At 48.4% G+C, this 25,637-nt stretch overlaps 1 protein-coding gene across 1 annotated transcript in view; it reads right to left on the bottom strand.

The window, feature by feature from the left end:
- ST14 (suppression of tumorigenicity 14) overlaps nucleotides 1-25,391 on the bottom strand; it is a gene marked incomplete at its 3' end in the record, with an annotated part of 35,450 nt that extends 10,059 nt beyond the window's left edge. Inside the window, exons 1-5 of the mRNA XM_015415808.1 lie at nucleotides 24,921-25,391; nucleotides 7,958-8,117; nucleotides 6,515-6,642; nucleotides 4,233-4,303; nucleotides 2,664-2,824 (exon numbers count right to left, since the gene is read on the bottom strand). Of these exons, the coding sequence (XP_015271294.1) occupies nucleotides 2,664-2,824; nucleotides 4,233-4,303; nucleotides 6,515-6,642; nucleotides 7,958-8,117; nucleotides 24,921-25,025 (625 nt within the window). The remainder of the gene's footprint in view (nucleotides 1-2,663; nucleotides 2,825-4,232; nucleotides 4,304-6,514; nucleotides 6,643-7,957; nucleotides 8,118-24,920) is intronic.
- Between the last annotated feature and the right edge of the window lie 246 nt (nucleotides 25,392-25,637).

Genomic DNA, 25,637 nt, shown 5'->3' with positions numbered 1-25,637 from the left:
GGTTCACATTTTCACTCAGCTGAGGTGGCCTTCAGCTGGTCACTTTCTCAGCCTAGCCTCCCTCACCAGGTTGTGGCAAGGGTCATCCAAGAAAACCGCACAGGCAAAGCCCTGATGCAAACGTGATTTAAGTATGATGTTGTCACCTAGTGTTCCAAAGGGCTGAAACGAAACACAGCCCCTAGCGATGTCTCCGGACAAAGCCTCAAATTTCGTTAATAAGGTTTTGTGATCAAGGAAGAAAGCGCCCAAGGGACCATTCATCGTGGCAGATGGCAAAATCTTTACTATAACTATCCAGAGCGAAAGAAATACACGACAGAACAAGCCTGTGGGTTCTGAACTGCAAAACTTACAAGACCAACTAGTTCTTGGTGTGGTTTTTTTTTTTTCGCGGGGGGGGGGGGTGTCCAGAAAAATCAATCTGGACAAATTTATTTATTTGGATTTGGAGTCCGCCCTCCCTGGAAGTGGGCTCAGAGCGGATCACATCATAAGAAGATAAAAACATACATTAATAAATATGGCCTGTCCCTACCACAGAATGTCCATTATTGGACAATTATCAAACCCTACCTGTAAATTTCTATGTTAGGGTCGAGAAATCAGCTCTGAGAAACTAAGAGAATCACACCCTAATCCTAACAATATACAAACTGGAATGACACAAGATAATGAGGACACATCCTCCCTCCCATTTAGTTGCTCCCCCAGGCTAAAATGCTCGTTTCATGCTCATCGGCAGACATCGCCCACACTTCTCAGCACCGATAAAGTGCAGAACTTGGCTTCAGAAAAAACTTTTCTTTAAAAAATAAGAACAGTTTCCAAATTTTAACAAAAAAATAACACTCCTAGCGCAATATCAATAGATTTACACAAATTCAAAATTCTAACCAGGTGGTACATGACACCTCAGAGACTGTCTCACATAACATCTAACTATTCGCCAGACTGCTGGAAGGGTTGCAAAAAATTAGGGACCTTTGCGCATTGCTTTTGGGAATGCGAAAAAATTAGTTCATTCTGGAATGATGTACTGCGATATATCCACAATATCTTGGGTATACTTACTCCAAAGTCACCTGAGACCTTGTTTTTAAATCTTTGGTCAGAGGAAATAGCACATCATCACTATAGAGACATGCTGGACACAATGCTGTATGCGGCTAGGCTATCTATAGCATCTTGCTGGAAAGATATCTCCCCCCCTAACATTCAAACTTGGTACAAGAAGCTGTGGAATCAGTTCATTATGGAAAGCATCACTGATAAAGTTTACAGAAATAAAAGGAACGTCGTACATTTTGGGTTCGAAGCTAAATGGATGCCAATTTTAGAAGCTCTATCAGACAAAAAAATTATCTCAGCATCCTGGAATAACTATGTTAAATGGTTGTGAGGATTTTTTATGGTTCAAATAAAGTATAGTAAGTAGGCTTTGGTAAAACTTGATTTGTGGGTAGTACTTTGTGTTTAATAGGATTAGATATATCATTGAATGTCTACAGATATTCTTGAGGGCAGAATACACTTGGTTGTATCTAAAGCAACAAACAGTACAGGCATCAATTACAAATTGAGGCTAAAATAAGTTACTTTGTTCAAAGATTTATTGAAGAATGTATCATTCTTTAAAGCTTACTTTTTTTGTAATTAGTGTGTTGGTTTGAATGTATAACTGTTCTTATGACCTTTATGTATATTTTTATTGTTATATTTGTTTTATTGTTTTAATCCTACCAATAAAATGTTAATGAGAAAAAAAAAATAAGAACGGTTTATAGTTCTAATAATGAGTGGTGGGAGATGTTGGAAATCACCTGAACTAAAACTACCTAAAAGTTCGTATTCAGCCTCTGCTTCCTCCGTCCCTCCCTTTGCATCCCTTCTACCACTGTGGTCTCCACCATTTCTGTGGAAATCAAAGATTTTGAAATCAGAACAAAACTGTGAGCAAAATCCATTTTGCACCATTTGTTCTGAACAGATATTTTGAATTTATTGGCCACTCCAATCCCTATCCACTCAAGGGTGGCTTCAAAAGGAACCTCTGGGGCTGGTTTTATATCTAAGACAGCCAGAAAGCATCAGGTTACCAACACCTTTCCTTTACTGATAGCGCTCTCTCTACCTATCTTTCCTGACCAACAAATCTTGGCTGTTCTGCCTGATATATCATGGGGAGCTTTGAATTTGGTCATGTTCCCTTACTGTACTCTATAGTTATTTTAACATGCTCTCTTAAGGAAAAAGCCTTTGCTTTAGTTTCATTTTTCACTTGTTATGTTGCTTCCTTGCTATGACTGGTTATGATCTAGCAGGGCCCAGAACAGGCCTTGGCCTCTGTTCCAATAAAGTTCTGAACTGTCTGTGGCACTGGATGCTGTGGAATTATTACACTGTCCTCCTGCAAAAGTTAGGAATTGTAGCATGGATGAGATTTTACCCTCCAAATTGCAGCCAAAGCTGGATATAGGAACTCGGGCTTCAGTTCACAGATTTCTAATGGATGGATAACTCCCTGCAAGAAACTCTCCTCTTATTTGCCACAGCCACTTATACACATTTTTCCTGGCATCAGATACTCAGATTCCCCCTAACTTAGCCAAGGTGGAGGAGATGGATGGAGGGGGATAAATAAAGGCAGAAGAGAAACTCACAGAAAGCAACGATTGTATCGACTCTCAAATCAGGGTTTCTCAACTTCTGCACCTCTGCTAGATTCGAAGCCTGGATGTTTGCCATGGCCTTGTCAAGGGCGTCCACTTGGAGCTTAGGTACACTGAACTCTGACCAGTAGTAAGCAATAATGCTGCCCTCGCTGCGTGGAAGAAAACAAGTTGGCAGAAAGTTAGCACCTGGATCAAACAATCAGGGTTCCAAGTTAGAGCCTGGACCAAACAATCAGGATTCTAAGTAAAGCTGCCAGCAGGCCTGGAGAAGAGTGTTCTGCCCCTTGAAAAGAGGCTTAATGTATAGAAATGGACAACTGTTTTCATGGCATGGAGATAAATAATATCCCACTAACCCCTACTAAAGGGACAGGATATTTTCTCTCCAGGCAGTTGGCCACCTTAGTTCCAAAGAGATGACTCCGGCAACCGGTGTTCCCTCTAAGCTGAGTTAGTGTGAGATAGCTCACAGGTTTTTAGCCTCCAGCTCACACATTTTTGTCTTAGCTCAGGGAGGATGGCTCCAGAGCAGACTAATTTATGCAGTAGCCAAATCGCTTGCTCACAACTTTAATGCCAGTAGCTCACAGAGTATAATTTTTGCTCACAAGATTCCACAGCTTAGAGGGAGCACTGCCGGCAACTAACTCAGTTTCACTGGTTTTCACAATCTGAATGTACCAGCAATCAGAAGGAAAACTACGGAAGCCATGTTGACAAAGCCATAGGAGGTAGCCCCTCGTAAGGGGTTTTTTTTTGGCATGAAAGTTCTGAGCCCGTATGATTGCACATTTGCAAATACATGGCTAAACGATTCAGGACAGGGAGTTTACATTTTCCCTTCTTTGCACATACTATTTCATTTCCTGGTCCCACGGACAGACATTTCATGTCTGCTCAAACCCATTGAGCCCAGTTTTGAGGAAAGACACCCATATTATAAAAAAGCACATAACCCCCCCCGACATTATACAACAATCCAAACCATGCCATAACCTTACATCTATGCCACGGGACTGCTAAACTGCAAACCATAAATCCATTCTACTGACTAAGCAGCTCATTGGGCAGAAGTCACCCAAGAGAATGTGACGCACAGGCTTGCCAACCTCCAGATGGGGGCCGGAGATTTCCTGCAATTACGGCTGATCTCCAGACTACACGGAACATTTCCCCTGGAGGAAATGGCTATTTTGAAAGGTGGACTCTGTGGCATTCTGCCCCACTGACGTCCCTCCCCAAACGCTGCCCTTCCTAGGCTCCACCCCCAAAATCTCCAGGTGCTTCCCAAGCGGGAGTTGGCAACCGTAAATGGAACAGGCACTGCTGCAAAGCACCAAATCTATGATGATCAGCTATGACCGAGCACAGGAATGTCTGCAGTTTTCTTAAGTTAGTGGTGGTTTTTGAGAACAAGGGCAGGAATAAAGTTTGGTCTCATTGAAGAGGTCAGGCACACCAGTGTTAAGGGCCACTGTTTCTTCGCTCTCTTCCAGTTTTCATTTATGCCACTAACATTTTACCCACTCCGAATGGCCTCAGGGATGCATTACCCACCTGAACGAGGTGATCACTGTCTCCCTGTGGAACCGGCCAACGTCCGGATTATTCTTATAGATATCTAGAATCTGTTTTTGGGGGAAACGTAATTAAAAAATGGAACTCAGATCAACATCCAGAAAATTCAGATGTCAGAAGGGGTAGGACCATTCTGACTGTACAGATTTTTCACGTTAGGTGCATCAGCTGCTGGTGCGTTAGAAATGCCTTCTGTAATACTAGACTGTATCATCCACATGTACATACACCATCGGTATTCTGACCTCACAACTATCATAGAAAATATTATTTTAAATATTTGTACCAAAAAGATATCACTGGGGCAGCTAACAATCAAAAGTTCTTACATCCCTGCCACAGGTATTTTTAAAGTTTTATATTTATATTTTTTAGTTGTGCTATCAGTTTGGTGTAGTGGTTAGAATGTTGGATTAGGATCTGGGAGACCCAGGTTCGAATCCCTACTTTGTCATGGAAGCTGGGTGACTTTGGGCCAGTCGCATGCACTCAGCCTAACCTACCTAACAGGGTTGTTGTGATAAAATGGAGGAGAGCAGAATGATGTAAGCCACTTTTGGTCAAACAAACAAAGAAATAGAGCCTTTTTGATTAGTGCCTGGAACAAACTGGAAGCCAGTGTAATTAAAGTAATACTGTAGCTATATGTACAGGGTGGCTGCATTCTGGACCAACTGCAGTACTAACATAACCCTAAAAGGAAGCCCCATGTAGAGTGTGTTGCAGTAATCCAGTCTTTAAAGTGTGCATAACTAAGGCCAGGCCTCCACTGTCTAGGAAAAGGCAAAGCAGCTGTACCAGCCAGGACTGGAAAGCAAGCCTGGGTTTGAAGGGAGAGTGTAACTCCAGCCAACACAGCTAACACTGCTATGCCCAGACTAACTATATCTCCAATGTCCACCTTATCTGGGTTAAGTTTTGGCTTGTTTGTCAACAATCTGTTCCTCACTGGTTTCAGGCCTTCTGCTTCCACCACCACCACCCCATCCCGAGGATCTGATGAAAATGATAAGTACTGAGGGACATCACCATACTGAAGGCACTTCAGACCGATTCCCTAGAAGAGGTTTCCCAGCAGTTCACAAAAATGTTGAATATCATGGATATTGTTGAACATGGATGGTGGGTGGAACCTTGCGGTATCCCACGTGCCCAAGGCTACAGGGGTCCCCAACCTTTTTGAGTCTCTGGGCACCTCTGTAATTCTGACACAAGGTGGTGGGCACCATGGCACCAACCAGTACCTTTCCTGATGCCCATCAAGTGGAGGAGGAGGAGGGGAAGGGGAAGCAGAAGCAGCAGCAGCAGAAGAGGAGAGCTCTGAGAGAACTGTGACTGGCCCAAGGTCACCCAGCAGCAGCATGTGGAGGAGTGGGGAGTCAAACCCAGTTCTCCCAGATTAGAGTTCGCGCCCCTAACCACGACACCAAACCTGTGCTGAGTTTTAGAAAGGGAGCAGGGCCAAGTGTGGGCTTGTGCCCAGCAGGGCTTCTGATTGGCTGTGCAACTATAAAGGCATCCAGTTAAACAGAGCTTCTGCCCAATCGCTGAAGAGTTGCGATGACAGTTAGGCATAACCTTGGTCCTTGACATTTTGTGGTAGGCTCTGCCTCCTGGGGCAGCAGTGTCAGAATTCTGAGGTGCCTAAAGGCTTAAAAAAAAGTTGGGTACCCTGGTCTAAATTAATCCAGTATTTTGTTGCCCATCAGATGCCTCAGGAAGCCCACAGCCAGTCTGGTGTAGTGTTTAAGTGCGCGGGCTCTAATCTGGGAGAACCGGGTTTGATTCCCCACTCCTCCACTTGCACCTGGCTGGGTGACCTTGGGCAAGCCGTAGCTCTGAAAAGAGCTGTCCTTGAAAAAGAGCAGTTTCTGTCAAGAGCTCTCTCAGCCCCACCTACCTCACAGGGTGTCTGTTGTGGGGAGGGGGAAGGGAAAGGAGTTTGTAAGCCGCTCTGAGACACCTTTCGGTAGTGAAGGGCGGGGGACAAATCCAATCTCTTCTTCTTCTTCTTCCCTCCTGTCAGCTCACTCAGTAGCACATGTGGGACAGATCCCCTGGCGTACCGCCAACACCAACCAGAGTTGGCAACAGTGTCCTCGGCAGACCAAGTTGCGTAAGGCAGATTCACATGGGTGGTCGAGACGGCTCGGTTTATCTCAATTCTGATATCCACTGTAACACAACAGGGGAGCAGGGGGACTTATGCTAAGCCCGCGAGCTCCCCTGAGGCTCTGCGTGAGGAGTTCGGAAATCCTTACCATTTTCTTGACTCTCCCGGCAAGCTTCACGAATTCCGAGGAGTTGGAGTTCTCGTAAGCGTCTATGAAGCGGGAGCCCGTGAGCCTGAGGTGACCATTGTACAGCTTCTGCACAGGGGCATTCTTGTCTGAAAGAAGCCGCGTGAGGGAAAGAAGACTTAAGAACATAAGAACATAAGAGATGCCAATGTTGGATCAGGCCAAAGGCCCATCCAGTCCAACACTCTGTATCGCACAGTGGCCAGAAATACCAGTGCCATCAGGAGGTCCACTAGTATATGGACCCATTTGCCCATTTATACTCTCTGTTTTCTATTAATTAGACAGTTTTTGATCCACAAAAGGACTTGTCCTTTTATCCCATGATTTTTGAGCTTACTTAGGAGCCTTTGATGAGGAACTTTTATCAAAAGCTTTCTGGAAGTCAAGGTAAACAATATCTATTGGGTCCCCCTTGTCCACATGTTTGTTCACCCCCTCAAAGAACATTAACAGGTTAGTGAGACAAGATCTTCCCTTACAGAACCCATGCTGAGTCTGCCTCAATAGGTTTTGTTCATCTATGACTTGAAAATGCTCAATAGAATATGACCTGCACTGCAGGGCTAAAAGTGGCTCCGTCTCTTTGTGCTGAGTTTCAGAAAAGGAGCCTTGCCCGTTCCCGTCCTACAAGCAGTCAGCTGAAGTCTAAGCAAGGCATTCCCAACAAATCCAGGATGGCTCTTCCGCATACAAATTTAATTACCTTCAGGCCAAGACCTGCCCTTTTGGGTCTACTTTGCCAAAAGATCTCATAAGCAGAATCTCTGAGCATTTTGTATGTCATCACACACACACACCCCATGACTGCATAGCTCTGCAAGGGAGATCCAGGATGCTGCTTACATGTGCCTCCCACTGGAAAAAAGGAGCCTACAAACATGTAGCTCCGTTTGCTCACATCCATCCCATATTACTCGGCTTCTACTTGTGAGCAGTGTTCCCTCTAAGCTGAGTTAGTGTGAGCTAGCTCACAGTTTTTTAGCCTCTGGCTCACACATTTTTGTCTCAATTCAGGAAGGGATGGCTCCAGAGCAAACTAATTTATGCAGTAGCCAAATCACTTGCTCACAACTTTAATGCCAGTAGCTCACAAAGTAGAATTTTTGCTCACAAGACTCCACAGCTTAGAGGGAACATTGCTTGTGAGCGATGGTTTTGCTGATTTAGATTCACTCCCAATTCCTTTATTCAAAAAGGGACCTGCTCATATGTTGCCATAACACTGAGACATTGAGAACATAATTGGGCTGATCAACTGCAGATCCTTCAGCAATTCACAGAAGGAAACAGGGACATGCTTTCCAACCACTCGTGGTCTCACTGGAAGGACCACTGCATGATTCTTCCCTTCCTTATTAGCTGACCAGCGCCAAAGTACAGCAATACAGGGCCACCACTTACATTTGAAGTGCCAGACAAGGAATCCCACCAATAAGGAGACAACCAGGCAGACCGCGAGTATGGCAGCCACCACCATATACTGCTTTGGGTCACGCTTCTCCAGCTTCTTGGCATTCATGGTGGGGAGGAACTCCACGCCTTCCTCCAGGCCGTTCATGTCCTAGGAGCGACAGGGAGGGAAGAGACACAATCAGGCTACGATGCCACAAGTGGTCCACATTGTTTTACTTATGTTCACCTTTCTCACTGAGACTCAAGGCAGATTACTCAGCGTAAGTCAAGTGCTATCGACAGGATGGGCCGTCCAATGAACAGTGCAATAACGTTTGGGATTGCAGGAATCTGAAAGCAGAGACAAAGCTTAAGTGGAAATGTGTGTGTGTTCGCGTAAAGTGCTGTCAAGTTGCAGCTGACTTATGGCAACCCCAGAAGGTTTTCAAGGCAAGAGACAAAGAGCGGTGGTTTGCCAGGGACTTCCTCCGCGTAGCAACTCAGGACTTCCTTGAAGGTCTCCGGGTTAGGGTTAGGAGAAGTGTGAACACATACGAGAGCTTATACCTAGAATTGAACTTTGGGGTAGGGCGGGCTATAAGCCCGATAAAATGAATGAATGGACTTTGTGGGTCTTCAAGGTGTCACTGGGCCAGGGGTCATTTCGTAGAAGAAGAGCTGCAGGAGCTCATTAGCGTATCTAATAGTCTATTAGCATGATAGCTCATTAGCATATGCCACACCCCCTGACATCACCGGAAGTGACGTCAGAAGGGAAAGCAAAAGGGGGGGAGGCATCTTGAAAAGCCTCCCCTTCCCCAGCCGGCCTGGGGGGGGGAAGCGAAGACAGAAGGGGTTTAAACTTTAAACCCCTTCTCTCTGGAGTCACACCACAGCGGCAGTGTGATCTTTCCATTGTATTCTATGGGGCCATAGAATACAATGGAAAGATCGTGCCGCTGCTGCAGCGCAACTCTAGAGAGGAGGAGGTCGGGGGCGGGGCTTGCCACCACTGCCATCTGTGCGTGCTCTGGCCCTAAATGACCCCTGCGCTGGACCCAAACTTTGTTCTGAAAAGTTTTTGTTATTATTGACCTGGATGGCCCAGGCTAGCCTGATCTTGGAAGCTAAGCAAGGTCGGCCCAAGTTAGTATTTGGATGGGAGACCACCAAGGAAGTCTCCAGGGTCGCTACACAGAGACAGGCACTGGCAAACCACCGCTGAACGTTTCTTGCCTTGAAAACCCGATGGGGTCACCAAAAGTTGGCTACACCTTGATGGCACTTTCCACCACCACCAATGGGGTGCCACTTGATATCTGTTCTGTTTAGCTGTCCAACCCAGACTCTAACTCCCTTCTGAAGGACAGCCCTATTCACAAAAACCCAGTTCACCAGCTGTCTTAGTCTCCCACTCACGGAGGGGAGAACACACACGCACACACCATGAAAGCATCATTTCTTGTTCTCTCCTTGTGTTTGGACATCAGAGGTATACCTCCCCTGCACATGGCCGTTCGATTCAGCTACCATGGTTAACTGCAGCCGACAGGTCTACCCTCCATTGATTTGTCAAACTCTTTAAGGGAAAGTTTGTGGTACAAGAGGTGGAACCAGCCCACCGAACTGTTCCCTCCGCTGAAGCCCGAAGGCTAACAAAGAGAGTGAGAAGAAGAAATAAGACACGACTGGCTGACAAGGAAACCAGAGAGCAAACCCAGAAAGGCAGCACAAACATTAATATGTTTTGCTCAACGTCTCACCCAGGGGTCGTTTCGTAGAAAAAGAGCTAGGGGAACTCATTAGCATAACTCATTAGCATATGCCACACCCTCTGACATCACCGGATGTGTGTCATAAGGCCACACACCCCGCCCCCAACGGTTCCGGCCGCCGGCACCAGCCTTGCAGCTCCACTGCCGAGCCCCATGAGGGGCCCGGCGGTGGACCTGCAAGGCCGGCGGGAGTGCAAGGAAGCCCCACGAAGGCCCTCCCTGGCCCCAGGCAGGCAGGGGTGGGGAGAGGCAGGGAGGAAGCAACTTACCCTCCCTCTTCTCCTGCCTCCTCCTGGCTGAATGAGGGCCGGAAGCGGGGCGGCTGGAAGCAGGGGGCAGGGCTTCGTCATGTGCCCTGCCCCCCGTACCTCACCCGGGGGAACTGCGATCCCCCGCAATCCCCCCCGAAATGACCTCTGGTCTCACCTATGAGAGGCTCTTCTCTCTTTGACTGCAAGATGTTGGAGCCTTTTTCGTGGCCGCCGTCTCCATGTGGCAACAAAGTCCATATCTTGATTTGAGACCGTGTGAGGGAGAATTTCCTTTAGAACACGAGCGATTCCCACCCCACCCCAGTCCTAGACTTACAAGCAGAAAGAGGAAGAGTTCTTGCCATCTGCTTTTCTATAGAGGAAGTAACCCTTGTCTGTACATCAAACAGATCAGTCCCGCTTTAACAACATTCGCATGAAGAAGACAGCGGGCCGGTTACAAGAACCCCAGTAATGACTTTGTGTTGTGTCTGGTCCTCACTGAGGAGACAATTTCTGGGATGACAGTAACGCTCACTGGAGACATCAGGCTCACAGAAACTGCAGCGGGGAAAGTGTTTCTGGAGCACCGGCTCCTGCCATTTCTCTTGCACCCCCAATCCCTGTATCCAGAAACAGTCAGGAAGGACAGGGGTGAAAGTCATTTGGAAGAGGGAACCAGCCCCAATGCTTTCGGTGAGAAAGGCGGACTGGAATGAAGCAGCAAATAAAAATTGGCACTGGGATATCACTACAGCGATATGCCATCCTGTGCTTGCTTCACACAGCCAGCAGACGTTGGCTCCAGCTCCTGAAAGTGGATAAAAAGACTCAGATCTCCACTCCTACTTGTGCCTGACGAAGGGAGTTTTGAGTCTCAAAAGCTCATACCCCAAAAACTGTGTTGGTCTCTTTAAGGTACTACTGAACTCAAATCTAGCCATCACAATAAATGTACATCAGATGAACACCATGCCCTCTTAAAAACCAGTTCCAGAGAGGAAGATGTCTTGAAAATTAGAAACACAGAAGCCCAGAGCTGGGAGGGACCCCAAGGGCTATCTAGTCCAACCCCCTGCACAATGCAGGAAATCCACAGCTCTCTCCCCCCACTGACCCCTGCTCTATATTCTCGCAAATATCATCATGTGACTGCAGTAGGTCAGCTCTCTCTCTTCCCATCAGGAAACAGAAATAGACTGCCTCTCCCCTTTGCTCATTGGGATGCAGAAACTCCGAGAGACGAGTCAGAATCATACATGCTCATGAACAGAAACCGCTGAGAAACCCAAGCCTTGCTCACACACTTGCAGAGTTTCAGGAGCACTCCATTTCCTGTACAGAACAAAACACCCCGCCTCCCCAGGCTTGCTGGCACTCGTCACAGACCTCACCCACGCACGGCGGAGCAGATCACAGCACTGTCATTAGATGCTTTTGGGGATCAAGCGTGCCGAGATGACAGCGTTTGGCCTGTAAAGGCAGCCCATTTGTGCAGCTCTAGGAAAAAGGTGTACGCCTGCTTCCATTTGCCTTGGGGCAGACACATGATGCAGCAATGTCAGGCCTGCGACAGACTTCCAAGAAAAAGATACTGGTGGCTGGGTGGGGTGGGGGAGAAATGCCTTCTAGAGGGCAGCCCTCACTTTCCATACTAGGAGGCACCTCTTGGCAAGTACGTGTAAGGATGGATACAGATGCTGAGCTCTTTCTATTAGTGCGCTGCGTGCAATGCTGCTTCTCCTCCCCTATACGGAAGGGCCCATGTAGGGTAGTCGTCAGAGTGCCAGACAGGGATCCGAGAGATCGAGGTTCAAATTCCCACTTGGCTACAAAACTCACTGGGTGACACTGGGCCAGTCACACTCTCAACCAGACCTATCTTGCAAGGGTGCTGCAAGGATAAATCGGGGAAGGGAGCAGCGTATACACTGCTTGGAGCTCCACGGAGGAAGGACGGCATAACATTGCACTTGTCTGACCCCAGTGAGCCCATCTCTTCTCTAGATGCTTTTGCTTTGCCCATTAAGACTCCCAACAGGAACCAAGTTTAAGTACTCATTTGCTCACAGTCTCATGCCTTGCTCCTCTGGCCTCCCCCCCACCCCCAATATCCCCTCTCCCATAATCTCCCCTACTGTTGATCTAGATTATAAACTCCTGGGAGGCAGAGACCCAAACATGTTTTGCTTATGAACTCTGCTCATGAACGTCTGCCAAAGCCATCGCACGCATAGACAGTGCTGTTATTTATCCAGCCGGATCTTACTCGAGGGTTTTGCTTTCAGCTGCACCGTCTGCCGTTTGGAACAACACACTTAACCCAGAGCCAAACCAGGGTTTAACCCTTAACTCAAGCATCACTACGCAAGATGGCCGGCACGGGCTGGGCTCGGCCTCTGCCACTACGGACACAAAGGCTGAGACTGCTGAAAAGCCACACCAGTAGAATGCTTCACAGCAGCCAGACCAAATTCAAGCAGCTGTATAACAACTGGGCAGTGATAGGGTTTGCCAATTCCAGGTTGGGAAATTCCTGGAGATTTGGGGGCAGAGCCTGGGGAGCGGAGGGACCTCAGCAGAGGACGGCAGCCGTGCAGCCCACCCTCCAAAGCAGCCCATTTTCTCCAGGGGAACGGACCTCTGTTGTCCGGCGCTCAGCTGTAATTCCAAGAGGACTCCAGGCAGCACCTGGAGGATGGCAACCCTGGACAGCAGACACATACACAAAGACACGGCATTTTCAGGAGGCTGCCAGTTGCTCCATTAAGGACACAAGAAGAGAGCTAGGCTGGGACACGAGCGAAAAGGTTGCTTATTTCTTGTAGGATCCGCTGATGCTCCTATCATGGACCCTCCATAGTGCGGCAACGAATAAACAGAACATCTCTGGCCTTGAAAGCCCTGCGGGGTCATCGCAAGTCAGCCGTGATTTGATAGCACTTTCCACCATCACCAGTTAAGCGTTGGAGAGTCTCATATTAGCAAAGAAGCAGAAGAGGGCCCGAGTAGGACGGGGCTAACACTCTATGGCAGGATTGGGCCACTGTCAGCACAGCTACAGAGAACTACTGCAGGACTTGAATATCTGGAGGAGAGTGTGCCCCCACACCTGCACATGTGCGGCGGCAGCATCTCCTTGGTGCTGAATTCAAGGGACATCTGATAGGATCAGGCACCTAATCTAACAGCTGGGCCTCTATGCGCATACAACACGATTTGTTCAAATGAACCCAGATGATTTTGCCTCTCACAGGGTGAAAGGGCTTAAGTATTTGGGGAGATGGGCAACAGGAAGCCCTGGATACACTATGCATGTTAAAGGGGCTATATCTAGTTGGCACATCACGAGCAAACTAATTTATGCAGCAGCCAAATAGCTCGCTCACATCTTTAATGCCAGCAGCTCACAAAGTAGAAATTTTGCTCACAAGACTCCATAGCTTAGAGGGAACATTGGTTGGCACATCACACATGCGCTTAATACGCAGTCAGCACGGTGGAGTGGTTAGAGCCCTGGAGCAAGATGACCCAGGTTTAAATCCTTCATCGGCCTCGAAACTCACCGGGTGACCTTGGAGGCCGTTCTCTGGAGATAAAACTTTGATAAATAATAGATTCTAAACAGATAATGATACTGGGTCCTGCCAGGGTAAATCTGTATTAAAAGAAGGGATTCCTTGCTGCAGAATGGGATTTTCTTGTCTTCCCGCCTGCTTCTGTAGCTCAAAATGACCACTGAAACTGTGTTACTAGGAGAAAGAGCTGCTCCCACTGAACAGAAGGAGGGAGGACATGACAAAAATTCCCCTCCTTCTAATAGTGGAATTTCCCCCACAGAATACAACCCAGTCAATTTCATAATCAATTAGCTCCCTATCTTAAAGATAGCTAGCTATCCAAAAGAACCCAGGCAAGTATGTACTTTGCCTATACATTCAGGTGGGTAGCTGTGTTGGTCTGAAGCAGCAGAATGAGGTTTTGAGTCCAGTGGCCCCTTTAAGACCACCAAAGTTTTATTCAAACTTTCACAAAATTCAAAAATTCACACGAAAGCTTATGCCTTGAATAAAACTTGGGTGGTCTTAAAGGGGCCACTGGACTCAAACTTTATTCTACTTTGTCTTGCTCTCTCTTAAGAACTCAAAGTGGCTTACATCATTCTCCCCCCCCCACCTTATCCTCACAACAGCTCTGCGAGGTAGGTTAGACTTAGAGTGTGTGAGTGCTCCAGGGTCACCCAGCAAGCATCCCTGGCAGAGTGGGGATTTAAACCTGGGCCTCCCAGACTCTAGCCCAACATTTTAACCGCTCCTCCACACTGGACTCAAGAGATTTTTAAAAATCTACCAGAAGAGGGAGTGCGGCAGCAACGCTTCCCTCATTATTTAAAATCTCATTTAAAAAAGAAAAAAGCATATTAAAAGCTGGACAGTTCCAGGCTTCTACCTTCCAAATAACCTTGCAAGGTAAACTAAGGACTAGCAACTGACCGAAGCCCACAGAAGTTTCATGGGGCTTAAAGGTAAAACTTCCCTTCTTTCATTTATCTCCTGTCTCCGGCACAGAATCCCTCCGTGCCGTTGCGTAACCTGCAGTCTGGTTCCATCTGACCTGCCTTAACGACTCTCCCTGTGATGATTCAGCATGCGCAAGCGACACACAGTGGAAATGCATGTCCAAGTTAGGGCATATGTCGATTTGTTGGTCAGTAAAAGTAGTTTCCTGCCAACTCAGGGCTTGACCGAGAAGAGGCACGCTGTCCTTTGCTTCCTCCGCACTCTCTTGACTGTATCCCACTTCAGCAACACGCAAGGCCATCTGGAGCTCCCAAGGCATTAGCGGGCTGGTGAGGCCTCCGTGTGGCTTAAAGCTGGAGTTAAAGGGCGGGGGGTGGTGGTGTTCTATTTGTTTAGAAGAAGAGTTGGTTTTTATACCCCAATTTCCTCTTTCCCCGAGTCCATCCAAATCTAGTTTGAAAATGCTGGAACCATTAAAGGAAGTCATAATTTTCTTTAGAAAAAGATCAATGTAATCAAAGAACACCCCCCAGTGGAGTAGATCTAACCAGCTTTTTCACTCAGTCCCCACCAATTCCTAAGGATGCAAACCTCCAGGTGGCACCTGGATATCTCCTTGCTATTACAGTTTATCTCCAGATGACCAAGATTAGTTCCCCTGGAGAAAAATGACTGCTTTGGAGGGTGGACTCCATGGCATCATACCCTGCCAAAGTCCCCCCTCCCCAAACCCTGCCCTCTCCAGATCCTGCCCTCTATATTCAAGGTCTGCAAAACTCAGTGATGGTGTGAGTGAATGGGCCACTGCAGATCCATAAACCGCTTCCTATTGCTTGACACCATCCTCAATACAATTCTCTCCCATAGAGCCTATTCTCACATTCAGCTGGCTGTAAACCAGTGCACAGCAAGCGATGTGTGCAAACACGTGGACGGGGCGGGCAAAAGTGCCAAATAACGAGAGATGAGTGCACGAACCAGCCTGTGGTCATTCTCCAGCAATCACGAGTATACACAGGGCCCAGAACCAGTTTTGTAGTGAGCAGATATGCCACATCTGGGCCACCAGAGCAGCTGACCTTCAGCACGCTGTGCCATTCAGGATTCACTCTACACTGTCTTGCTTTACGACAGGGGTGGCCAAACTGTGGCTTGGGAGCCGCATGCGGCTCTTTCACACATACTGCGTGGCTCCCGGCAGGGCGGCTGGGGAAGCGAAATATCATTAGCAAACAAATATCATTGGACAAATAAATACCATTATCAGTATCTGCTTTTACCCACTTTTGTTATTATTTCTGGCAGTCTCGTTTAACGTTAATAAAAAGCAAATTTGCTTTTTTTAACCAGTAAAAATGTGCAACATTTGTTCATGTCTTGCGGCTCTCAAACATCTGACATTTATTCGATGTGGCTCTTGCATTAAGCAAGTTTGGCCACCCCTGCTTTACGCTAACAGAAAAGGCAACCTGGCAAGCACCAAAGGACAGCCAGAGATTTAGGAGATTCCAAGAAAAGGCGAGAAGGAAGCCAGGAGAATTGCTCTGCCTCAAGCAGCAAGCTCTTGTTTGATGAGCAACCCTCACTACAGCCGAGGAGGACGTTTAAAGAAGTCTTACGGAGGAGACAAAGCCACAGGAAAGGGGGGCACCAGCCTGAGACAGACAGCCACTTCCTGCGCATCGCAAATCTGATGGCGCTTTGTGAAATCACTTACGAGCAATGCCCCATCAGAGTTTCCATTTGCAGACTGTCAACCCATCCCATGGAAGCAGAAAGTGAAACAGAGCAGAAGAAAGCAGAACGAGAGGATGGTACCAGGAATAGGGGGTTGTCGCGTGGGAGGGGGGGAGAGAATGAGTTCAGTTCTAATTTCAACAGTTAACTTTTGACAGCCCCAAAACCAGAGCCATTGTGAACAGTGTTCCCTCTAAGCTGAGTTAGTGTGAGCTCGCTCACAGTTTTTTAGCCTCTGGCTCATACATTTTTGTCTTAGCTCAGGAAGGAGGGCTCCAGAGCAAACTAATTTATGCAGAAGACAAATCGCCCGCTCACAACTTTAATTCCAGTAGCTCACAAAGTAGAATTTTTGCTCACAAGACTCCACAGCTTAGAGGGAACATTGATTGTGAAGTAGTAGTAAGAGCCTAGGGCCAGGTTCTGATGCGAAGCCAGGGTTCAAATCCCCTCTGTGCAACAAAGCTTGCGGGATGACCTTGAGCCAGTCACTCGGCCTAATCAACTCTACAGGGTTGTTGTGAGGATGATAAAGAGGGGAAAGGGGAAAAAAATCATTTGCATGGCCTTTAATCACTGGAAGGGAAGGTGAAGTTACAAGGTACATAAAGCCTGTGGTGTAAGTTTGCAATGCGAGGTTAGGGAGATGCTGTGGAAAGTGCCATCAAGTTACTTATAGTGACTCCAGAGGGTTTTCAAGGCAAGAGACATTCAGAGGTGGCTTGCCATTGCCTGCCTCTGGGTTGCAACCCTAGACTTCCTTGGTGGTCTCCCATCCAAGTACTAACCAGGGCCGACCCTGCTGAGCTTCCGAGATCCGACACGATCAGGCTAGACTGAGCTATCCAGGTCAGGGTGGGATAGAGATGGGGAATAAACAACACAACACATTTGTTTTAACAGAGAGATCACGTACAGGGGAAAAACAAATAACTGGTTTCTAGATCAAATCAAGACTGAACTCTCCCTAGATGCTAAAATCACTAAACTGAGGCTAACATACTTTGGTCACATCATGAGAAGACAAGACCCACTGGAAAAAGACCATCATGCTAGGAAAAGTTGGAGGCAGCAGAGGAAGACCCAACGTGAGATGGATGGACTCAGTCATGGAAGCCACGAGGGCCCTCAGTCTGCGAGACCTGAGCAAGGCTGCTAACGGCAGGACATTGTGGGGGGGGGGGACGACATTAATTCATGGGGTTGCGATGTCAGAGCAGGTGCATTGCCGATACCCACCCACCGACCCCCTTAGTTCTTTCTGCACGAGTAACTCCCAAGACAGGATGTGAAACTTCCAGACATTCTCCAAAGAAGAATTCCATTTGCATAGTCCTGAACTGCTTGGAAATAACCCGATTGAAACATAACAGGGGGGCCCTGCCACATGGCAGAAATAACCACAGCACAAGCGCAGCTTTTTAGAGCCACACCAAAAGAGACACGCGGCGGCAGGATCACACAGATCCTCTGAGCCGCCGTGCGGTTGCTCCCCGGCACGATCAGATGCCGGGGAGGAAGCCACCAACGGGAGACCGAGGCAGCCGGCTGCGCATGCGTGCGCATGCGCAGTTCGGCCAGAAGCCTTGAATGCTCCTGACAAAGGACGCACCAGCAATCCCATGGCTGCGCTTGCTGCGGCGTTTCAGGTAAGTCCTTCTCTTTACTTGGGTTTTTTTTGCTCCACAGCACTGGGCTGTAGGGACGGATTGGGGACGGGTGCGCGCCAGATGTTGCGGTGAGATCGCGCCCGTTTGCTGCGCCCCCGATCCGGCCCTCTTCCGGCCCAAAACCTCCCGTGTGACCGGGGCCAGGATTTGTTTCTCAATAAACCAGACTTGATAGAGCCATGACTCTCCCCCCGCCCCCCCCCATCTAGATGAGCATAGCCACATGCAGCCGACTTAACAAATTAACAAGAAAGGAGGCATCCGAGGAGGGGCCGTGTTTCAGTGGCAGAGCATCTGTTTGGCATGCAGAAAGTCCCAGGTTCAATCCCTGGCATCTCCAGTCAAGAGATCTTGCATTAGGTGATGTGAAAGACCTCAGCCTGTAGAACTTGGAGAGCTGCTGCCAGTCTGAGTAAACTATACTAACTGGTGATGGGCAAAGGGTCTGATTCAGTCTACAGCAGCCTCTTGTGTAACCCTCTTCCCATACCACTGCACGATTCAGGCCAGCAAAGTTCCTGCATCATCTCATGTCTCTGATCTTCTGAGCTGCCTTAATTTCAAAGAACTTCCATCTCAAGCTCCTAGAAAACCAACAGCAGATATACTGCGTTTCAAAGACTGGGACATCCCCAGCTCTATTGTTAGTGATTACACTTACAACTTACCTCTCTTTCCTTATGAAACTTAAGGAAGCATGTATGAGAAGCTTCCCATCCCAGCACCGAGTGCTTAGATTCCACAAGGTTGATGTGCCACACACCATTCAATCACACACAGGAACTACTGAAGAAGGATATGCCTTCAAGTCACAAGCCAGGATTTTGTGGCTTGCGGGGCAATTTTTCTCTGGTGGGGCTGAAGTTCTCAGTGCAGAAAGAAAAGCCATTTAGCCAAGAAAAAGCTGTTACCAGGATAGATCTCTAAATTGCAAGCTGTCAACCACTTTAGATGACAGTTCTCAGCTGCTGCAAGTTAATCACTTCTGCCAGCCTAAGCAACAATTCTGATAACAAGCCGGCAGGTGGGAGTGATATAGTCAAGAAAGCTAACACTTAGGCAGAAAAAACTCTCTTAAAGGAGACCAGTCTCTTGACACAGAGTTAGAAGGGATCTAAGAGGTCACCTACTCCAACCCCCTTGCTTAGTTCGGGAATTAGTCAGCAACAGCACCCCACTCTGCTTAAAGGAGCACATGCCTTTAAAAATGTTTTAAAATGATTGAAAAAAACACTTACAGGATAAATTCTTGTGGGGCTGTGCCTTTAAGAAAGGGGGCAGAGCCTCCCAAAGCCCCACCCTAGCTCTGGGCCTCATCACAAGACTCATGGTGACCTCCATCCACAGGGTGTTCCAGGCTAGAAATCAGCAGAGCTGGGTTTGCCATTGCCTTTCTCCACATAGCTACCCCTGTCTTCCTTGGTGGTCTCCCACCCAAGTACCAACCGTGGCTGACCCTGCTTAGCTTCCAAGTTCTACAGAGCTTGTGCTAAGATGGGCTATCCACGCTGCTGGCCATGCCGCCATGCAGAGACCAGAAGTTGAGTCTGGAACCATTATGCTCTTCAAAATCAACACCCAGATTTCAAAAAGAGTATCCCCTTCTCCTCATGAGGGATGAAGAAAAGCTCTGCAGCCAAAGCGAATGGTGACAAACCCAGCCTCTTCAGGATTAATGCCTGGATGCCTTCCTCCAGTTGCCAGTCTAGAGAGGTGAAAGGCTGCAGCAGCTGTGACTTCAGGACTTGGTGGTAAATCACCTTGGCGGGGGCAGCTAGAACAGCCCTATAACTCCTGACCAGCAACTCTCTAAAGTGTTCTCAGGATCACACAGTCGACTGAAAGGCTGCATGGAATATTTGGCTCTCGTTACAGTAATCTGACACTGAAACCACAATGCATAGAATTGAATCTATATGAAAAACAGAAAGAGGCCTAAGCCAATAAAGAATGGCCACAAGATTGGAATCCTCTTCGTAAAATCAACTTTTTCAATCCTCGTTTGGTCTTTGAATAACCAAAGAGAACTCGAACTACTCGCCTGGCGAGATGTTTAATGAGGGCTGGTACAACGTATCCTAGAGCTGCGGTGGCTCAAGTGGTTAAGACGCTGAACTGCAGGCTGTGGAAGGTCGGCAGTTTGGCAGTTTGAGACCCGAGTGTGCCGCGTGACGGAGTGAGCTCCCGTCTCTAGTTCCAGCTCCTGCCAACCTAGCAGTTCGAAAGCAAGAAATTGCAAGTAGATAAATAGGTACCGCTTCGGTGGGAAGGTAACAGCGTTCCGTGCGCCTTGGTGCTTAGTCATGCCGGCCACATGACCACGGAAACGTCTTCAGACAGCGCTGGCTCTTCGGCTTTGAAACGGAGATGAGCACCGCAACCCTAGAGTCGGACTCGACTGGCTTTCGAGCAAGGGAACCTTTACCTTTTTACAACGTATCCTGCATTTGCATTCTGGGTGTGCATGCACTTTGGGAAGGGACTACACGGAGGCTGGACTGATTTCTTAGCAGTCCGGATGAGGCACATTGAGGAACAAAGCAACTGGAAGTCCCATTCCACAGGCGCACGTCCTGTAAGTAAGAAGCCAAAGGATTTCACAGAAAGCACTCCAGGTGAGGACATAACCTGCAATGCTCTGTTTGGTGCAATCCTACGCCACAGTGGGCCAGGAAACTTCTAGTTCAGCAACCGATGGCTGTCAGAACCACACTCGGCATGCTACTATCTCACAGCTGCAATACGAAGTATTGAACAACCTTGCAGGGTTGTTCAGAAGTTTACTGATGACATATGCAGCATGCCCTGGGAAGTGTTGCGTAAATGCTGTTATGAAGTAACACAGCCTTAGAAATAACTACTTGCCCCTACCCTGCTCACTACTCAGCGTACTGAACCTGCCCTGACCTGGATAACCCAGCCTGGCCTGATCTCATTAGATCCCAGAAGCTAAGCAGGGCTGGCCCAGCTCAGTACTTGGATGGGAGGCCATCAAGGAAGTCCAGGGACTATGCAGAGGCAGGCAACGGCAAGCCACCTCTGAAAGTCTCTTGCCTTGAGAATCCTACAGGGTTGCCAAGTGAGCCGCCCACAACTTGACGGCACTTTCTACCACCGTACTGAAACCAGAAGACGGGAGAGAAGCAGAGCCCGCTCAGCACTGCTTAACACGGGGCAATGCCAAAACAAGGACCATCACCACGCCAAGTAGTTTGCCATTGAGGGAAAGGGCTCGCCATAGTGTGACAGACACTTGCCCCAGGCAAGCAGCATCACACAAGGCCGTGGTACGAGCACAGCGGACGGCACCCGGGCACTGCTATCTAATTCCACTTTGATACGAAAAACGGAGTCTTGAATCAGATATTCGTTCAAAGCAAGGGGCTGGTTTCCTGCACCGATTCCCCTCCACCATGGGGGGGGGGGGGGGGTCAGGGGGGGGGGGGGAGATTAGGAGACGCAGAAGAAATAGTGTCCAACAATCCAGCCATGCAGGTTCTCTTACGCAGGTCAAATAATTCATTTTTCCCTTTTAATGTAGCACAGAAAGAACAGCCTCAAGAAGTTTTCTAAGGCGAAAAGGCCCAGTACGGAGTTGTTGCCTTAAAAGAGAGGGGGTTACAGTAAGAGGAAAGGAAGCCGAAACTGCAATAAGGCTTATACAAAACCATCCAGCCCTTCGCTACCCATATGGGAGCTGAGTGTACAGAAATTAGATATGTCCTTCCCTATTCGGATACCCCGTTGTCCACAATCACACCCCTTTCCGCAGGGCTGAAATGGGGATCCAAACCCAGGCAGCTTGTATGTCTCAGGAAACTTCTTACCCTAGATGGAGCTTTGGTTGCCTAAGTGCCCGGTCCACCCTGGGAACCATGCAAGCTTTACAGACGGGGCGGTGAGAGACCGCCCCCCCCCCATTTAGAAAGGAGTGCTTTTGCCTCCACACTTTAGAACAGGGGTTCCAATGAACTCCCTGCTCTCCACTGATGTCTTTCCTGGGTCCCACTTGCTTCTGGAGACTGCGAGATAAAATTCAAATGGTCCTAAATGAAAAAGGGAGCTTTGATAGGAAAAAAACTGCATACCTAATAGATGTTTTAGAAGATTTATAACATGTCTGCCGTTAATCATAAAGAAGTCAAAGCCCTTTCTGGCATCAGAAGAACGGCCTGCAATTTGCTTTGCAACTCTGATCAACAGAGCATAAATTTCTTTTGCTTCAAGACTTTAGCAGCATGCTTTTAAGAACATTGCAGGCTTAAACCCCGAGGTTCTAATTTAAAATTAAGTTTTTAATTACATTGATTCTAATTAAAGAAAACCTACACTCTTCCACATAATAATAAGGCCCGTCTGTGACCTCACCCACAGAGAAGCAAATACCCAGCTTCTGACCGTGGACTTATGATTACCCGCTCAACTGGAAAGTCTACTTCCATAGGAACAAGGCCCTTGAAGTTAACAAGAAGAAGGTGGATTAACCCTTGCACGCACACACACATACACACGCAACAAAAAGGACTCCGCAGGAAGAAAGAAACCCTCATCCAGAAGATTAGCCTTGAATTTCAAGGAACTACAGTTTAAGGCGCCATTAAAAAGAGATTGACTGAAAGGTCAACGGGTTTTGATTTTTCTTTTAAACCACTTTTTTAAAAACATCATTTCCGTAGGCTGAAAAGTATCAACAGCCACTGAAGATCTACTTCAGAATCTAGCACCAGCAGCTACCAAATCTGTTTATGATCAGGGCAACCCAGCTAATTTGCAACCAATGCAAGGTAGTGCACCCCAGAACTGACTGCTCCCCAAAACCACTTTCAGTGTGGCAGAACACACTGGGCAGCAGTGCATGGTATAGAAGTCACACCCCAGATCTCTTCACAACAAGATTTCCCTAACTAGCTATGTGAGCTCACTTGATATATTCATTTTGCTACTGTATCCCCTAGCCACACACACACACACAAAATAGGTCTTGTCCTGCTTCCGGGAGAAGATGCACAGGTTCAGACTTTGGCAAGCCTTCAGGGAAAGGATTCCGAAGCTGAAAGGCAACCACTGCGCATGGGCCCTTCAAAAAGCCACTGCTGAACTGATGATGCACGGGTGGTGTTACCCAGAAGTGCTTCCCGTTGATGGAGTAGTGGAACATGAGTGGCCTGTTGGCTATGCTGCACCTGGGAGATTTAGGGCATTACGGAACATCAACAAAGCTTCCTAAACCTTGCAGACCTAGTGCCAGTTTTCAGAGAACTCCTAAAATGCACTACCAACAACATAACAACACAAGAGAACACATGGTGGATCAGGCCAATGGCCCATCCAGTCCAATATTCTGTGTCACACAGTGGCCAAAACCCAGGTGCCATCAGGCAGTCCACCAGCGTGGCTAGAACTCCCAAAGTCTTCCCAATGTTGCCCCCCAAGAACCAAGAATACAGAGCATCACTGTCCCAGACATCGTATTCCTTGGGTCTAATAGCCATTGATGGACCTGTCCTTTTAAGAACATACCAGAAGCTATGTTGGGTCAGGCCAATGGCCCATCCAGTCCATTGCCCTGTGTCACTCAGTGGCCAAAACCAAGATTCCACCAGGAGGTCCACCAGTGGGGCCAGGACTCCAGAAACCCCCACTGTCGCCCCCTCCAAGCACCAAGAATACAGAGCATCACTGCCCCAGAGTGTTCCATCTATACCTTGTGGCTAACAACTACTCATAGACTTCTGCTCCATATGTTCAACCAATCCCCTCTTGCAGCTGTCTCTGCTTATATCCACCGCCACTTCCTGTGCCACCTACTCTCATTTGCAGAATACAAGGCAGGGTTGCCTATTCCTGGGGATTTGGGGGTGCAGTCTGGGGAGGGTGGAGTCTGGGGACAAGAGGAACCTCCAGCTGGATGTAACACTATAGAGTCCACCCTCCAAAACAGCCATTTTCTGACCTATGTAGCCTGGAGATCAATCATAATTCTGGAAAATCTCCAGGGCTCCACCTAGAGGTTGGCGACCCTAACACGGGGAGCACGAGCTCTTATGTTGCACCCCAGTTTCCTACAAAGCATTGCAGGGATTGCTGTAGCACTTTACAGGATAACATCTCTAAAACTGCCCCCCCCCCCAGTCAAGACTTGGCTATTTTCACAATCAAGGCAAACAAAGCCCTGAACCTGATAGCAGGCCTAACCTTATCCTCTCAGTACTTCTGTCCAAACAGCCATAATCCAAAAATGCTTCTTTAGGAATAAGATCTACTGACTTTAGTGTGTCTTCCTTCTGATTAGACCTACATAGGAACGGGCTGTGAAAAAGCAAACCAAGGGCAGGGAACTAGAACACAGTCACTTACCGTGCTTACATGTTTTTAGCACGCCATGTCATACGCTTGACTGAATGAAGGCTGCGATCACACACACTAATTCATCCACTTTCAGTGCACTTTCGAATTGGATTATGCCAGTTCACACAGTAAAATCCAGCTGTAAAGTGGATCGAAAGTGGATTATTTAGCCTGTGTGATCGCAGCCTAGGTTTGGAAGTGCAAACCAAGGGCAGGGAACTAGAACACAGCCACTTACCATGCTTACATGTTTTTAGCACGCCTTGTCATACGCTTGACTGAATGAAGGCCGCGACCACACACACTAAATAATCCACTTTCAGTGCACTTTCGAATTGGATTCTGCCAGTTCACACAGTAAAATCCAGCTGTAAAGTGGATCGAAAGTGGATTATTTAGTGTGTGTGATCGCAGCCTAGGTTTGGGAAGTTTGGCTACAACTCGATTCTTTTTTTCGGCACAATTTATACAGTTATGCCAACATGCCAATCTCCTGTCTCTGTGATCCACCTTGTCTGTTACACCAGAAAACAAGAGGGGGGAAAGGAGATTGGGGGTAGCAACTCACAACCTACTTCCAGCGAACCGAGCCGCGTCCCCTTCGAAAGGGCGACTCGGGTGGGGAAAAGTTCAGCCTCACGAGGCAGAGTCGGGGCGGCGGACGCGCTTACCTCTTTCTTGCTGCTGTATTTCAGGCCGGAGCCCATCGCTTGCGCCCCCGCCGGCGGGTTGTAATGGCTCATTTTCCCGTCGTTGGCCAGTCGGTAATCCTTCATGGTCGTCTCTGCCTCCCCGGGGAAGGGAGGAAAGTGGAGGCAAGAAAGTTCTCAAGGGCCGGTTCTCTCTCCCCTCGGCGCGCCTGCAAAAAAAAAGTGCCGTCGGCTCCTTCCTGCTCTCCCGGTCGCCCAGCGACACCTTCAGCCCTCCATGGCCGGCACAAGGAACCTCCCGAGCCACTTGGGCAACAAGCGGAGCCGAGCCGAGGCGCCGCGGGGTCCCAGGCGGGCGGCCCTCCTCCACATCCGGTCCCGAAACGCGACTCCCCCGAGCCCCGGCTGGGCTGCTCCTAGTTCGCCCCCTTGCTTCGCCTTTCGGGCCGGGGGAGCGAGGCTTCCTTTTGCGCCGCTTTCCACGCAGGGAACCAGTTTCGAGGGCGGGGCGGCAGGTCTCGGCGCGCGGGCACGAGCGCACCTGGGGCCCCTCCCTCCGTCCGTCCCGGCAGGTGAAAGGAGCAGGAAGAGGCGCCCGGCAGCAGGGATTCCTGCCGATATCGGCTGAGTTTCGCCCGCACCGAAAAGGAACCCGGTTTGCGCCGGCTCCAGCCACCTTGGCGCAGCACAGACTCCCCCCACCTCCCACCCCAAAAGGCTTAAAAAAAAATCCTGCCG

Source organism: Gekko japonicus, unplaced genomic scaffold (assembly GCF_001447785.1).
Source record: "Gekko japonicus isolate JY-2015 unplaced genomic scaffold, Gekko_japonicus_V1.1 scaffold2196, whole genome shotgun sequence".
Lineage (NCBI taxonomy): Eukaryota > Metazoa > Chordata > Lepidosauria > Squamata > Gekkonidae > Gekko > Gekko japonicus.
Note: the sequence above shows the minus strand (reverse complement) of the source record. Positions and strands in the feature narration are given on the sequence as shown.